This window comes from Tamandua tetradactyla, chromosome 10, assembly GCF_023851605.1.
Source record: "Tamandua tetradactyla isolate mTamTet1 chromosome 10, mTamTet1.pri, whole genome shotgun sequence".
Classification (NCBI taxonomy): Eukaryota; Metazoa; Chordata; class Mammalia; order Pilosa; family Myrmecophagidae; genus Tamandua; species Tamandua tetradactyla.
In genome coordinates this window covers 105,993,044-106,009,164 of record NC_135336.1, presented here as the reverse complement: position 1 = coordinate 106,009,164, position 16,121 = coordinate 105,993,044, and the positions used below count along the sequence as shown (strand labels likewise).

At 40.9% G+C, this 16,121-nt stretch overlaps 1 protein-coding gene across 1 annotated transcript in view; it reads left to right on the top strand.

Moving 5' to 3' along the window:
• The first annotated feature begins 1,565 nt into the window (after positions 1 to 1,565).
• Positions 1,566 to 16,121, top strand: part of LOC143648741 (carbonyl reductase [NADPH] 3-like) — a 26,131-nt gene continuing 11,575 nt past the window's right edge. The window contains exons 1-2 of the mRNA XM_077119113.1: positions 1,566 to 2,313; positions 3,742 to 3,849. Of these exons, the coding sequence (XP_076975228.1) occupies positions 2,025 to 2,313; positions 3,742 to 3,849 (397 nt within the window). The 5' untranslated portion in view covers positions 1,566 to 2,024. The remainder of the gene's footprint in view (positions 2,314 to 3,741; positions 3,850 to 16,121) is intronic.

Here is a 16,121-nt window from a genome sequence, read left to right as displayed (position 1 = left end):
GGAGTTAGAAACAGGGTACGATAATGGGTAATTGGAGCGGAAGGGATACAGACTGTGCAACAGGACTAGATACAAAAACTCAAAAATGGACAGCACAATAATACCTAATTGTAAAGTAATCATGTTAAAACACTGATTGAAGCTGCATCTGAGCTATAGGGGTTTTTTTTTGTTTTGTTTTTTACTATTATTACTACTTTTATTTCTTTTCTCTATATTAACATTTTATATCTTTTTCTGTTGTGTTGCTAGTTCCTATAAACCGATGCAAATGTACTAAGAAACGATGATCATGCATCTATGTGATAATGTTAAGAATTATTGAGTGCATATGATTTCTAAATGTTGTGTTAATTTCTTTTTTTTTTCTTTCTTTCCGTTAATAAAAAAAAAAAGGGAAGTTAGAAAGTATCTTGGGCTAAATAAAATCAATGATCACGGGCTGCCACTCCAACAGCACTTAAAGGGAAGTTTATTACACTTAATGCCTGTATTAGAAAAGAAAGGTCTCAACTCAGAGATGTCAACTTTCATGATAAGAAGCTAAATAAATAGAACAAAGCTAAAACCCAAAGAAAGGAAATGAAGATCAGAAAAGAAATCAATGGGATCAGAAAAAATAAAGTCAATTTAAGCAAAAGCTGGTTTGTTGATAAAAAGCAATAAACCTATAACAGATTAGAAAAAAAATATGAAAGATAAATAGTCAAAGTCAGGAAACGAGAGAAAGCTTCACTCCAGATACTAAAAGAATAAAGGCATATTATAAATAACTTGATGCCAATACAATCCACTACTTAGAAGAAATATACAAGTTTTAAAAAACAATTTGAACTCACCCAAGAATAGATAATCTGTTTAGCCCTACATCCTTAAGACAGGGCTCCAAATAATTTTTAGGGGGGAAAATACCAGTTGAGGCACAGTAGGGGCGACAGCAGGCTGCACCCACTTTCGTGGTGTCACTGATTGACTCGAGTTTGCTGCAAAAAATGCCTTCAAGATGACAGGCACAGGGCATCTCAGCCAGTACTGCTTGGAAGAAGGAGAGGCACGATGAGCTCTCTCGCAGCTCTGCAAATCTCAAGGTCGCTAATGAGCCTCACTCAGATTACATTTTGGGAGAAGGCCAGCCGGGAGCTGGACTTGTGAGCCCAACACTCTGCCACAGCCTTGGGAATTGTTTCCAACTTAGTTTCGTTTGTGGCTACAAAGACCTGACGGGGAGAAGCCGTTTACATCTCCACTTATTAACTGCGACCTCGGACAAACCTAAAAGGTAGATAGTTTTGCTTTGTAAGAATTAAATGAAAACATTCCAATTAAAGGCTTGGCGCACAGTACGAAAACTTCATAAACATTCCCACCCTCTTGGAGACACAGAACCGGGTACCCTGCCCTCTCCAAGACGTCTAGTGCCGGGACATTTTTTTCCTTATTCTCTCTCATTTTGAGCGCCTCTTAAGCAGGCGGATTACGTCCCGAGACGCAATCAGCATATCTAAATAATTTCGTTTCATTACGAAAATGCAAACATTCGCATTTTGCAGCAGACATGGGCACACGCCCAAGATAATTACTCAGCACTTGTTTTTCTCCGTTGGGGAGTCTCCCCAAATCGTTTTCATCCAACTGCCAGAGGAATTTCTAGCCGCCATCACCGTCCTGTTTTGCTCTTGGGCAGGAACGCCTTGCCCCCGCCCCTCCCCCGACCACAGCTGGACTCCGAGGTGGGATCAAAAGAGGGGTGGGTCTCCGTGCGCCCCGGGACGCAGCGCGGGGAGGGGGCGGGCCCTGGAGGAGGAGATGGGAAGGGTGTTACGAAACCTTGGAAAACAGACTGCCCCTCCTCGGAGGGGAGGGACCGAGGTCCCCGGGCCTCGTTCTCTAGGAGTCGGAGAACAGGATCTCAGAACGCAGCCCGGCGCGGCGTCTCTGACCCGAGTCTCCGCCGTGCGCGCCCCGCTTGGTCCCCAGCCCGGTCTGCTCTGGACGAGGGTGCCCCGGGCGCCCCGCTTCAGGCCATGTCGTCCTGCAGCCGCGTGGCGCTGGTGACCGGGGCCAACAAGGGCATCGGCTTCTCCATCGCGCGCGACCTGTGCCGGCAGTTCTCGGGGGACGTGGTGCTGACGGCGCGGGACGCGGCGCGGGGCCGGGCGGCCGTGCAGCAGCTGCAGGCCGAGGGCCTGAGCCCGCGCTTCCACCAGCTGGACATCGATGACCTGCAGAGCATCCGCGCCCTGCGCGACTTCCTCCGCAAAGAGTACGGGGGACTCAACGTGCTGGTCAACAACGCTGGCATCGCCTTCGAGAGTAGGTGCGGGGGCGAGGGGATGGGACCCTGGGGCGCTCCGAAGATGCGGGGCAGCGAGCCGCGGGCGCCCCTCCAACTCCCCCATTTGAGCGAGGCGGGAGGGCAGCGCTGGCCTCTGCGGATGCGCTCAGCTCTCGCGCTCCGAAGGCGGAGTTTCGCTTTCCGCGGAGCCGCCCGAGTGGTCGCCCAGCGCAGGGCGGGCCGGGCCACCGGGGACAGCGCGCCCCGCCGGTCCGCGGGCCTGTGCGGACCTGTGCGCGACCCAGGGCCCTCCGGGATCAGTCAGCCTCTGCCGTCTGCGCTGAAACCCGACTCAGGGGAGGGGGCCCCGCCCTGCTAAGCTCTTCGGTTTTCTGTACGAGACAAGAAACGTCTTCTGCGCGAGGGTCTCCAAACTGGCGATGGGCTTTCGCTTTCCTGCAGAGGGCGCGTTCATGGGTGCCGGGAGGCATCTGCTCGGGACAGGAAATGAATCTCCAAGCCACTGTGAGCGCGCGATTGCACATTAGAATGCGCTTCAGCCTTGGATTAATGGAGAGCTTTGATAGGCCCTGGAAAAAAGGAAGCGAGCCTTGGCTGACTCCTCGAAGGAGTTTGTTACCAGACGTTTAAGCGGGTTTTAAATAGCATCTTCCTTTGATCAAAAAAATTTAAGGCGATCACTTATTATAACTACTACTCAACTTTAAAAGTTATTGAGCTACCATGTGCTAAGGGAGTACTAAGAAATAGCCAGGCCAGCTTCACCCTACGACCTAGGAAGAAGGGAGTAAAACGAACGATCCCGAACACAACGCTCCACCCGCGGGTCCCGGGACTCACTATCTACGAAGCGCCACGCGAGTCCTCCTTCAGCCCACGTCTGCAACTCTGCGGGCTTTTAGATCCCCCACCCGAAGAGGAGTTAATAACGCCGAAGTTTTGGTGGATAAATACCCCCTCCTCAGCCTCAGGTGGAACGACTGATGTGCTCGCAAAGCCCTTGCCCCTCGAGGGGCGGGGCCCGGGCCGCAGCCTCTACCTCTGGGGCCTTGTTGGAAACGCAGCCTAGCCGACCCCGCCCCACACCTGCTGAATCAGAATCTGCATTTTAACAGGATCCCCAGGTGCCTGCCCTGCAAGGTCAAGCTTGGGAAGCAGAGTCAAAGCCTGCAGCTGCAGCCTCACTTGGGGACTTGTTAGAAATGCAAATTCTGGAAACCCACTCTAGACCCTCTCAAGCAAAAAATCTGCGGGTGGGGTCCTCAAATCTGTGTTTTAACAAGATCCCTGGTGGTGGAGGTGGATTCTTATGCACACTAAAGTTAAAAATTGCTTTAGATTTGGCTTGTATCCTTTTTAATTCTTATGAGATAGGATCAAAATTGTCATATGAATTTCAGGGGTAAATATGTGACTTTCTCCTTGTTTCCTTCCCTTTTTGAAAGCTGGTGATCCAACGCCATTTGACGTGCAAGCTGAGATGACACTGAAGACAAACTTTTTTGCCACAAGAAATGTCTGCATTGAACTACTGCCAATAATAAAGCCCCATGGTAAGTCCAGCCTGTGGATTGTTGGGTTTGCTGCCCTCAGCAGGGAGAGGGGCACATAGTATGTTATCGGACAAAAGTGATGGATTCTCTGCCAGATGCGCTCAAATGACCAGTTCCTTAGACACGGGAGATTCAAAGAGAGAAAGAGTTTATTGCTAGGTGCAAAGCAGGAGAGCAGATGGCCTTTTGGCCCCAAAATCTGTCTCCATGAACTGCAATAATTCTGTTAGTTTTATAGTATCTAAAAGATGGACAGGCTTTAGGATAATGAGCACAGTAACTCCAGGTGATATAATTAGAGGTGATCTATTATTGAGCATGTGCAGATTGATTACATGTTTGTCACAGGATATATGTAAGAAAATGGCAGTCTTAATATGATGGGCATGGTTTTTAGTATTAGAATGAGGTATATATAGGTCATTTACAGGTTAAAGTCTAAGTTACTGCACATGTCAGGCAGGCCCATTTTGCTTATATCCACTTTTGTTTATCAAGATAACTTTGCACTTGGGGTAGATTCATTCCGGGGTGATCCAGGACGCCTCATTAACAAACACTGGGGGCTGTATTAAGTGATCACAAGACTCCACATTTGAAAAACTGGATAAAAGAGGTACAAATGAGGGTCAGTCACCAGGTTTTTATAATTACATTGTCCTAGTTTGCTAGCTGCCAGAATGCAATATTTCAGAAATGGAATAGTTTTTTAAAAAGGAAATTCAGTAAGTTGCTAGTTTACAGTTCTAAGGCTGAGAAAATGTCCCAATTAAAGCAAGTCTATAAAAATGTCCAAATTAAGACACCAATAACAAGTTACCTTCACTCAAGAAAAGCCGATGAAGTTCAGGGTTTCTCTCTTAACTGGAAAGGCACATGGCAAACTTGGTGATGTCTGCTAGCTTTCTCTCCAGGCTTCTTGTTTCATGAAGCTCTCCCTGGGGAGGTTTTCCTTCTTCATCTCCAACGGTCTCTGTCTGTGTGGACTCTTGTGGTTCTTGTGGCTCTGTAGGTTTCTCCAAAACGTTTCCTCTTTTAAAGGATTCCAGTAAACTAATCAAGCCCCACCTGGGATGGGTGGAGTCGCATCTCCCTCTAATCAGAGGTTAATACCCACAGTCCGGTGGGTCACATCTCCATGGACATAATCTAATCAAGTTTCCAACCTACAGTGCTGAATAGGGATTAAAAGAAACGGTTACCTCCACAAGATGAATCAGGATTAAAACATGGCTTTTCTAGGGCACATAATCCTTTCAAACCAGTACACAAAGGGCACAAATTAAAGGCTATACAATCATTAACAGAGATCCAGGCAGCTGGCTTACAGTTCAGAGATTTCAGGTATTTCCCTCTGGCTAATATAATAGAAAGCAAAAGGGAGTATGTATATAATGATTCTGTCGTCATAATCATCCCCTAAATCCTCACTTCTTAGATACAGTTCCTTGGATACAGCAGCCCAACAGGAAGCACTCAGGGGTGCCATTTTCCTTAGGTGGAAAAAATAGAAAACTGCATTAATGGTTCAATGTTTCGCTCCTCTCTTAAATGTTTTAATTCTAATGGCTTTGGGGATCCATGTCCTGAACTCAACCCTAGAATGATTGGGTGATACAGGTCTCAAATGCCACCTGTCTTTGCTCAAGATCCATGATTCCCTTTTCCAGCTTTCAGAGAATAGCTGGTTCTTTGGGGGACCTGGGGATGGCATCTGTGCCAGCAGTACTATGACTTTCCCTTTTCATTTGTGCTCCACCGACTTTGTCCAGATCCAGGAAATCCAGGAGAAATTCTCTTTATTAGGAAATGTCCTGCCCAGAATCCCAAGTATTTAAAAAATAATTTTAATTGATTTTTCAACATGCATTTATTGATCGCCTACCATATGCAAGCATTATGTTTGCTGCTGGGGTACGATGGTGAGCAAAACTTTACAAGGACAGCGCCATCTGTGAAGCAGAGTCTAGCTGGGAGAAGGTCATTAATTAAAGAATCTGAAGGGTTAAATTATCTCTGTGCTAGGGGAGGGAGAGGGAAGTCTTGCTTCCCTGAAGATTTTCTTTCCCAGGAAATCAGTTTGTCTCTTAAGAAGATAAACTCAGGTTCCTGGAAGAAATGTGCTTTGCTTAGTTTAATATTTTTAATAAGTTTTATCAAAAATCTTCAAAAATCTTAAAATCTGAAAAGGTGTATAGCAAGAGATGCACTCATGCTGTTGTCCCCCAGTTACCCAACTGTCACTCCCAGATCCCCAGGTAATTCTTTTTATTGGTTTCTTCGTGGCATTGAATGGAGAAAAGCTGCAGGCAAAATTGCAAGTTCTTATGGAAACCCTGAGTCTGGGGAAATGTTGAGTGTCCAGGGCCAGGGGAATGGAATTTTTAAATGCAAATCTAAACAAATTTAAATGCATCTTCTTTTATATTCTTTTCTGTTACACAAAAGGTGACATTAAATACAATGTTTGCCCCTTGCTTTTTTCACTTAATATAGCTGGCCCTCTTTCTAGATCAGGAACTAGAGCTTCCTCATCCTTTTTTATTTTGTTTTGTTTTGTTTCTTTATTAGAGAAGTTGTGGGCATGAAAAAATTCATGCATAAAAAATACCACCCACCACCAACACATTACATTGGTGTGAAATATTTGTCACCATTGATGATAGCACATTTTTATAATTATACTGTTAATTAAAGTTCATAGTTTACTTTAGGGTTCACTGTGCAGTATAGTTCCATGGATTAAAAAAATTATTGTTAGCATATATACAATCTAACATTTCCCCTTTTAATCATATTCAGATACATGTTAATTGTGCTCATCGTGTGTGACCATCACCACCATCCATTACCAAAATACTTCCCTTATTCAGAATTGGAACCCCGCACATTGGGAAGCCTTAACTTCCCATTCCCTGTCTCCCCCCTTCCCCCTGGTCATCTGTATTCTAGATTCTGATGACTCTACAGGTTTGTTTATACTCATTCTATCAATACAGTGAAATCATACAGTATTTGTCCTTTTGTGTGTGGCTTAGTTCATTCAACATGATTTCTTCAAGGTTCATCTGTGTTGTTCTATGTATCAGGACTTCATTCCCCTTTTACGGATAAATAAATTCCATTGTGTGCTGGTTTGAAACTATTATGTACCCCAGAAAAGCCATGTTTTATGGCTTTTCCTGATCCAGTCTTGTGGGGGTAGCTGGTTCCTTTAATCCTGATTCAGTGCTGTAGAGTGGAGACCCTTTGATTAGATTATCTGCAGGGATGTGATGCTCCCCGCTGTGACTGTGGTCTCTTGATTAGATTATCTCCACGGAGATGTAGTGTGCCCAGATGTGGATGTGGCCTTTTGGTTAGATGGAGATTGACCCCACCATTTCAAAGTGTGTGTTGATTAGTTTACTGGAATCCTTTAAAGGGGGAAATATTTTGAAGGCGCCTTAGATGTAGGCACTTGGAGAACAGTTGTTTCAGAGCTGACAGAGCCAACATAAGACCCAGATATTTGGAGATGCAGGGTGCAGAGACATTGTCATCTGCCTTCCCATGAGATGCTAAGCAAACCAGAACCCAGAGTTGTGTCACAGAGGAGCTAAGTGACGGACCACAAATGCAAACTGAAACACCCTCACAGGAAACGGGCTAAAAGAAGTGGAGGCCCGGAGCAAGGGACCAGTAGATGCCAGCCACATGCCTTCCCAGCTGACACAGATGTTCCGGATGGCATCACCCTTTCTTGAGTGAAGGTAACCTCTTATTGATGCCTTAATTTGGACATTATCTCAGCACTAGAACCATAAACTTCTAACTTATTAAATTCCCTTTTTAAAAGCCATTCCATTTCTAGTTTATTGCTCTCTGGCAGCATTAGTAAACTAATACACATTGTATGTATGTACCATTCATTTTATGTATCCATTCATCATTTGATGGACACTTGGGTTTCTTCCATCTTTGGCAATTGTGAATGATGCCACTATGAACATATCTGTGTGTAAATATCAGTTCACATTCCTGCTTTCAGTTCTTTTGGGTGTATACCTAGTATTGGGATTGCTGGGTCTTATGGTGGTTCTGTACATAGCTTTCTGAGGGACTGCCAAACTGTCTTCCACAGTGGCTGCACCATTTTATATTGCTGCTAGCAGTGAATTAGTGTTCCTAATTCTCTGTTTCTTCCCCAACACTTGTTAATTTCTGTTTTCTCAGTACCATCCATTCTGGCATGAAATGGTATCTCATTGTGGTTTTGATTTGCGTTTCTCTGATGGCTAATGATTTTGAGCATCTTTTCATATGCTTTCTGCCCATTTGTCTGTCTTCTTTGGAGAGATGTCTATTTAAGTCTTTTGACCATTTTTTAATTGGGTTATTGTCTTTTTGTTGTTAAGTTGAAGAATTTCTTTATATATTCTGAAGAGTTATCCTTTATTAGACTTGTGTTTTCCAATTATTTTCTCCCACTGTGTAGGTTATCATTTTACTTTCATGATAAAAAGTCCTTTGAGAAACAAAAGTATTTAAATTTAATGAGGTTCCATTTATCTATTTTTTTTCTCTTGTTGTTTGTGCTTTGAGTGTAAAGTCGAAGAAAACTATTGCCTAACACAGGGTCCTGAAGACACTTCCATATATTTTCTTCTAGGAGTTTGATAGTCCTGGCTCTTATATAAAGTTCTTTGATCCATTTTGGGCTAATTTTTTGTTTTGTGTGAGTAGGGGTCTGCACTACTTTGCTAGCTGCCTGAATGCAATATACCAGAAACGGAATGGCTTTTAAAAAGGGGAATTTAATAAGTTGCTAGTTTACAGTTCTAAGGCTGTGAAATTGTCCAAATTAACACAAGTCTATAGAAATCTCCAATCTGAGATATCCAGGGAAGGATATCTTGGTTCAAGAAGGCCGATGATGTTCAGCATTTCTCTCTCAGCAGCCATGTTCGCCAAGCTCTCTCTCACATGGCAAACATGGCAGCATCTGCTAGCTTTCTCTCAAGGGCTCTTGCTTCATGAATCTTCCTGGGAGGTGTTTTCCTTCTTCACCTCCAAAGGTCGCTGACTGGTGGACACATTGCTTTGTGGTCTGCTGCGTTCTCTCTCTCTCAGAATCTCCAGCTTTGTCCAAAATGTTTCCTCTTTTATAGGAGTCCAGTAAACTAAACAAGATCCACCCAAATGGGTGGAGTCACATCTCCATCTAATCAAGTTTAATACCTACAATGGATTGAGTCACATCTCCATGGAGATAACATAATCACATTTCCAACCTATAGCACCGAGTAGGGATTAGAAGAAACCATTGCCTCCAAAAGACTGATTAGGATTAAAACATGGTTTTTCTAGGGTACATAAATTCTTTCAAACCAGCACAGACAGGATTCTAATTATCTTTGCAAATGGACAGACATTTTTCCTCAGCACCATTTGTTGAAGAGACTGTTCTTTCCCAGTTGAGTAGTCTTTGCCACCTTGTTAAAAATCAGTTGGCCCTAACTGGTGAGGGTTATTTCTGAGCTCTCACTTCTATCCCATTGGTCTGTAGGTCTGTCCTTATGCCAGTACCATGTTTTTTTGATTACTGTGGCTTTGTAATAAGTTTTAAGATCTGGTGGTATGAGTCCTCAACTTCATTGTTCTTTTTCAAGATGGCTTTAGCTATTTCTTTTCCACTTCTGCAAAGAAAGTGTGCTGGTTTGAAATTGTTGTATGTACCCCAGAAAAGCTATGCCCTTTTTCTTTTTAATATGTCTCCCTACATGTATGTATTTCTGTATCCATACATACACACAGAGAAGCAAATATGTGATATGTATATCATAGGGAATTTTGTTCATAATGTAGGGTGGTTGTTTTTTGGTTTGGGGTTTTTTTTTTTTTTTTTTTTTTGAGAGGAAGCTGGGCAGGAAGCCATGCTCTTTTAATCAAGTCTTGTGGATTCCAACTTATTGTGATGGGATATTTTGATTAGGATGTTTCTGAAGATAAGACCCACCCATTTGTGGATGGGACTTTTTTTTATCAGATTATTTCCATAGGAATGTAGCCCTGCTCATTCAAGATCAGTCTTAATTAGTTTACTGGAGTCCTTAAAAGGACTGACGCAGAGAGATGAAACCAAGAAACAGCTGTCTGGAGATGCAGAAGAAGCTTAGAGAGCTGTTTGAACCCAAAAGCTGGGAGAGAAAGACAACAGATGTCACCATGTGTTTTTCCATGTGACAGAGAATCCTTTGACCCAATCAGTCTTTCTTGAGAGACGGTATCTGTGATGGTTGGGTTCTGGTGTCACCTTGGCCAGCTGATGATGCCCATTTGTCTGGTCAAAAAAGCACTGGCACAACCATTGCTACAAGAATATGTAGTGGCTTGTTGATAAACTGGAAGGCTGGTTTATTAAGTCATCAGCCAATTGATTGCAGCTGTAGCTGATTACATTAACAAACAACTAAGGGCATGTGTCCCACATGTCCCAGCATGGGAGATCTCTCCAAGTCTTCTGCATTACTTCTTATATGATCCTTATTATTGTTATGATAATTCGGTCAGTTGGATTTGTTCTGATTGGTTGAAGACTCTTAAGGAAGAAGAGAGAATTTTCACTGCTTCTTCAACCATTGAATCTCTCCTGTGGAGTTTGCTGAGACCCTTCATTATAGTTGCCAGCTGCACAGCCTACCCTGTGGATTTTGGACTCTTGCTTTCCCCTGGTTGCATGAGACACCTTTATAAACCTCGTATTTACAGATCTCTCCTGTTGATTCTATTTTTCTAGAGAACCTTGACTAATATGATATCCTCTTTCTGGTGCCTTAATTTAGACATTTTCATGACCTTAGAATTTTAACTTGTAACTTAATAAATCCCCTTTATAAAATCCAATCAATTCTGGCATATTGTGTTCTGGCAGCATTAGCAAACCAAAACAGAGGGTTTGTTGGAAATTGTATTGGGATTGCACTGACTCTATAAATTGCTTTGGGCAATAGTGACATCTTAATGATATTTAGCCTATCCATGAACGTGGATTTTCTAGTTTGCTAGCTGCTGGAATGCAATATACAAGAAATAGAATGGCTTTTAAAAAGGGGAATTTATTAAGTTGCTAATTTACTGTTCTAAGACCATAAAAATGCCCCAGTTAAAGCATGTCTATAAAAATGTCCAAAATGGCACCAATAAGAGGTTATCTTCACTCAAGAAAGGCCGATGAAGTTCAGGGTTTCTCTCTCAACTGGAAAGGCACTTGACAAACATGGATACATCTGCTAGCTTTCTCTCTAGGCTTCTTGTTTCATGAATGTGCTGGTTCGAAAGGACATATGTACCCTAGAAAAACCATGTTTTAATCCTAATCCCTTTTTGTAAAGGCAGCCATTTCTTCTAATCCCTATTCAGTAATTAGGGATTACTGAAAGTGAAAGTGTAATTAGATCATGTTTGAAAGTGTAATTAGATCATCTCCCTGGAGATGTGACTTAGGGAGTCATAACTTTACATGATCTTGATGTGATCCTGAGTTATCAAGAGTGGTTGTTAAACTGGATTAGCTTAACTGGTTGTTAAACTATTCAGGTGGGTCTTGATTACTTTACTGGAATCCTATAAAAGAGGAAACATTTTGGAGAAAGCAAGAGATTCAGAGAGAACAGAGCAGAATGAAATAGCCACGAGAAGCAGAGTCCACTAGCCAGCAACCTTCGAGATGAAGAAGGAAAATGCGTCCCGGGGAGCTTCATGAACTAGGAAGCCAGGAGAGGAAGCTAGCAGATGATGCTGTGTTCGCCACGTGCCCTTCCAAATGAGAGAGACCATGTTCACCATGTGCCTTTCCATATGAGAGAAAAACTGTGACTGTATTCACCATGTGCCCTTCCACTTGAGAGAGAAACCCTGAACTTCATTGGCCTTCTTCAACCAAGGTATCTTTTCCTGGATGCCTTTGATTGGATATTTCTATAGACTTGTTTTAATTGGGACATTTCCTCAGCCACAATGGAATATCCTTCCATTTATTTAGGTCTTCTTTAATTTCCTTTAGCAATGTTTTGTAGTTTCCTGAGTACAAATCCTTTATATCCTTGGTTAGATTTATTCCTAAATATTTGATTCTTTAGTTGTTGATGTGAATAGAATTCTTTTCTTGATTTTTTTCCAGCAGTTGTTCATTGCTTATATATAGAAACATTACTGGTTTGGGGTATTGATCTTGCACTTTGCCACTTTGCTGAATAGATTTATTAGCTTAGGAGCTTTGTTGGGGACTTTTCAGGATTTTCACTATATGGGATCATATCATCAGCAAATAGGAAAAGTTTTACTTCTTCGTTTACAATTTGGATGCCTTTTATCTCTTTTTCTTGCCTTATTGCTTTGGCAAGAACTTCCAGTACAATGTTGAATAAAAGTGGTGACAGTGGGCTTAAGAAAGCTTTCCGTCTTTCTTAAGTAGACTGTTAGCTGGCAACTTTTCATGTATGTCCTTTATCGTGTTGAGAATGTTTCCTTCTGTTCCTAGTGTTCTGAGTGTTTTTATCAAGAAAAGGTGCTATATTTTGTCAAATATCTTGTCTGCATCAATTGAGATGATCATGTGTTGTTGTTTTTTTCCTTCATCTGTTAATGTGATGTATTACATTAATCGATTTTCTTACTTTGCATACCAGGGATAAATCCCACTTGATCATGGCATATAATTCTTTTTATATGCTGGTTGGATTGGGGATGCTAATGTTTTGGTAAAGATTTTTGCAATTATATTCATAAGAGATATTGGTCTATAGTTTTCTTGTGGTATCTTGTGGTATCTTTATCTGGCCTTGGGTGATGCTAGTCTCCTAGAATGAGGTAGGGAGTGTTCCTTCTGCTTCAATTTTTTTGGAAGAGTTTGAGCAGAATTGGAGTTAAGTATTTTGAGGATGTTTGGTAAAATACCTCTGTGAAACCATCTGGTCCTGGGCTTTTTTTTTATTGGGAGGTTTTAGATTACTTTGTTGGGAGATTTTTGATTACTGATTTGATCACTGTCTTTACTAGTAATTGGTTTATTGAGATATTCTATTTCTTCTTGTGTCAATGTAGGTATAGTTTGTGTGTTTCTAAGAATTTGTCATTTCATCTAGGTTATTTAGTTTATTGGCATACAGTTGTTCATGTGTAGCCTCTTATAGTCCTTTTTATTTTAGTGAGGTCAGTAATAATACACCCCTTTTCATTTCTGATTTTCTTTACTTTTATGTTCTCTATTTTTTGTCAGTCTAGCTAAAAGTTTGTCTATTTTGTTGATCTTTTCAAAGAACCAACTTTTGGTTTTGTTGTTTCTCTGTTGTTTGTTTTTGTTTTTTATTTCATTTATCTCTTCTCTGACTTTTGTTATTTGTTTCTTTTTGCTCACTTTGGGTTTAGTTTGTTCTTCTTTTTCTAGTTCTTCCAGTTTAGAGATTAGTTCTCTGAGGCAAAATCTTTCTTCTTTTTTATTGTGAGCATTTAGAGCTATAAATTTCCCTCTCAGCACTGCCTTTGCTGCATCCCATAAGTTTTGGTATGTTATATTTTCATTTTCATTCGATACAAGATATTTCCTAATTTACTTCTGATTTCCTCTTTAACCCATTGGTTGTTTAAGACTATGTTGTTTAATTTCCACATGTCTGAATTTTCCATTTTTCCCTCATTGATTTCTAGCATCATTCCATTGTAGTCAGAGAATATACATTGCATGATTTCAGTATTTTTTTATTTTTTGAGACTTGTTTTGTGACCCAACTTATGGTCTATCCTGGAGAAAGATGCATGTGCACTCAGGAAGAAGGTGTATTCTGTTTTTGCTGGGTGCAGTGTTCTATATGTGTCTGTAAGTCCTAGATGGTTTAGAGTGTCATCCAATTCTTCTGTTTCCCTACTGATCTTCTGTCTAGATGTTCTATCCATTATTGAAAGGTGTGCATTAAAGGCATATTGAGAACATTCCCATTTCTTCCAAAAAGAAGGAAGAAGAAAGAAATATACAGATCTGAAAAGAGGTTTCATAAAGATAATAAGGATCATATAAGAAGTAATGTGGAAAACTTGGAGAGATCTCCCATGCTGTTGCTTGGGATGACAATAATATAAAGGTATTAATTTTTCCAAAGAGAATTTATAAATTTCATGTGATTTCAGTCAAAATTCCAGCTGGAATTGAAGTACTCTGTAACAGTGTACAGATATTTATCTGACACATAGTTAATAAATATCCCATGTTAATCTTTTTGAAAATGTGGCCTCTTAAACAAGACCCCATAAAGAATAAAATTGGTAGCTTTGATTAAATAATTTTTAAAAATACAGAACTTCAGTTTAGATTTCCCCAAAAGCAGACCCTGGGGGAAAAAAAAAACTTACCATATCCCCAGAGATTTCTCTTCTGGAGCCTCTGCTGCAATAAATCTGCTTATCAGCTGTAATTCTGAGAATTCCCTTCTTGGTTAGGATCCATTGTTGCCTAGATCCCACATCTTCCTGTTTTTTGGCTTACTCTCTCATTTTTATTTTTATTGCAGCAGATCCCCAAGTAAATTCATAAGAAAATGTGATTGGGAGATAAATTTTGTGAGATTGTGCATATCTGAAAATGTATTTGTTCTACTGTTAAGAGTTCATTGATAGTTTGCCTGGGTATAAAATCGATAAACAATAATTTCTCAGAACAGTGAGAACTAATTGCCTCTCAGTCATCTACCATCCAGTTTTATTGTTGAGAAGCCTGATGCCATCCTGAATCTTTGTAAATTCTTTTTTTGTTTCCCTTGGAAGTATTTAGGGTCTTTTCAGACCTGTGTTCTGAATTTTCACATTGACGGGCTTAGGTATAGGACATTGTATTCTTTTTTTGTTCTTTATTTTTTTTTTAAATTTTATTAATTAAAAAAAATTACAAGAAACAACCATTCCCAACACATACACTCAGCAATTCACAATATCATCACATAGTTGCATATTCATCATCATGATCATTTCCAAGAACATTAGCATCAATTCAGAAAAAGAAAAAAAAGACAACAGAAAAAGATAACAAACAGAAAAAAAAAATTTACAGGCCATACCCCTTACTGATCCCTTTCATTGATCACTAGCATTTCAAGCTAAATCTGTTTTAACATTTGTTCCCCCTATTATTTATTTTTATTGCATATGTTCCTCTCATCTGTTAACAAGGTAGATAAAAGGAGCATCAGACACAAGGTTTTCACAATCACAAGTCACACTGTGACAGCTGTATCATTATACAATCATCATCAAGAAACATGGCTACGGGAACACAGCTCTACATTTTCAGGCAGTTCCCTCCAGCCTCTCCATTACATCTTGCATAACAAGGTGATATCCACTTAATTCATAAGAATAACCTCCAGGATAACCTCTCGACTCTGTTTGGAATCTCTCAGCCATTGACACTTTGTGTCATTTCAGTCTTCCCCCTTTCTGTCGAGAAGGTTTTCTCAATCCCTTGATGCTGGGTCTCAGCTCATTCTAGAGTTTTTCTCAATCCCTTGATGCTGAATCTCAGCTCATTCTGGGATTTCTGTCCCACGCTGCCAGGAAGATCCACACCGCTGGTAGTCATGTCCCACGTAGACAGGGGGAGGGTGGTGAGTCTGCTTGCTGTGTTGGCTGGAGAGAGAGGCCACATCTGAGCAACAAAAGAGGTTCTCTTGGGGGTGACTCTTAGGCTTAATTTTAAGTAGGCTTGACCTATCCCCTGTGGGGTTAAGTTTCATATGAACAAACCCCAAGACTGGGGGCTCGGCTTATAGCTTTGGTTCTCCACACTGCATGTGAGAATATCAAGAATTCAACTTGGGGAAATTGAGTTTTCCCCCATTCTCACCATTCCCCGAAGGGGACTTTGCAAATACTTTTCCACTCACTGATCAAATCACTCCGGGATTCATCAGGCCATCACCTGGACAAACCAACAAAATCTCACGTCCTATACAAAGTTCCATGTACTTAAGGTGTTCAATCAACTATCTACATAAGTTATATTAGGAGATGCACTAGTCAAAGTATAGATTTGTACCAAATAAACAGTTTTTGCTTTAGTCTCACACATTAGTTGAAATTTTAAAATATTAAGTACCATCTATTTTCAGCACACTGCAGTAATGACATTCTTTTGTTCTTCCTCATGCGAAAACATTTTTTGAATTTGTACATTTAGTCACTATCATTATACACTCTAGGCATTCCTAGATTACACCATCTCAATCTTTATCGTCTATCTTTCT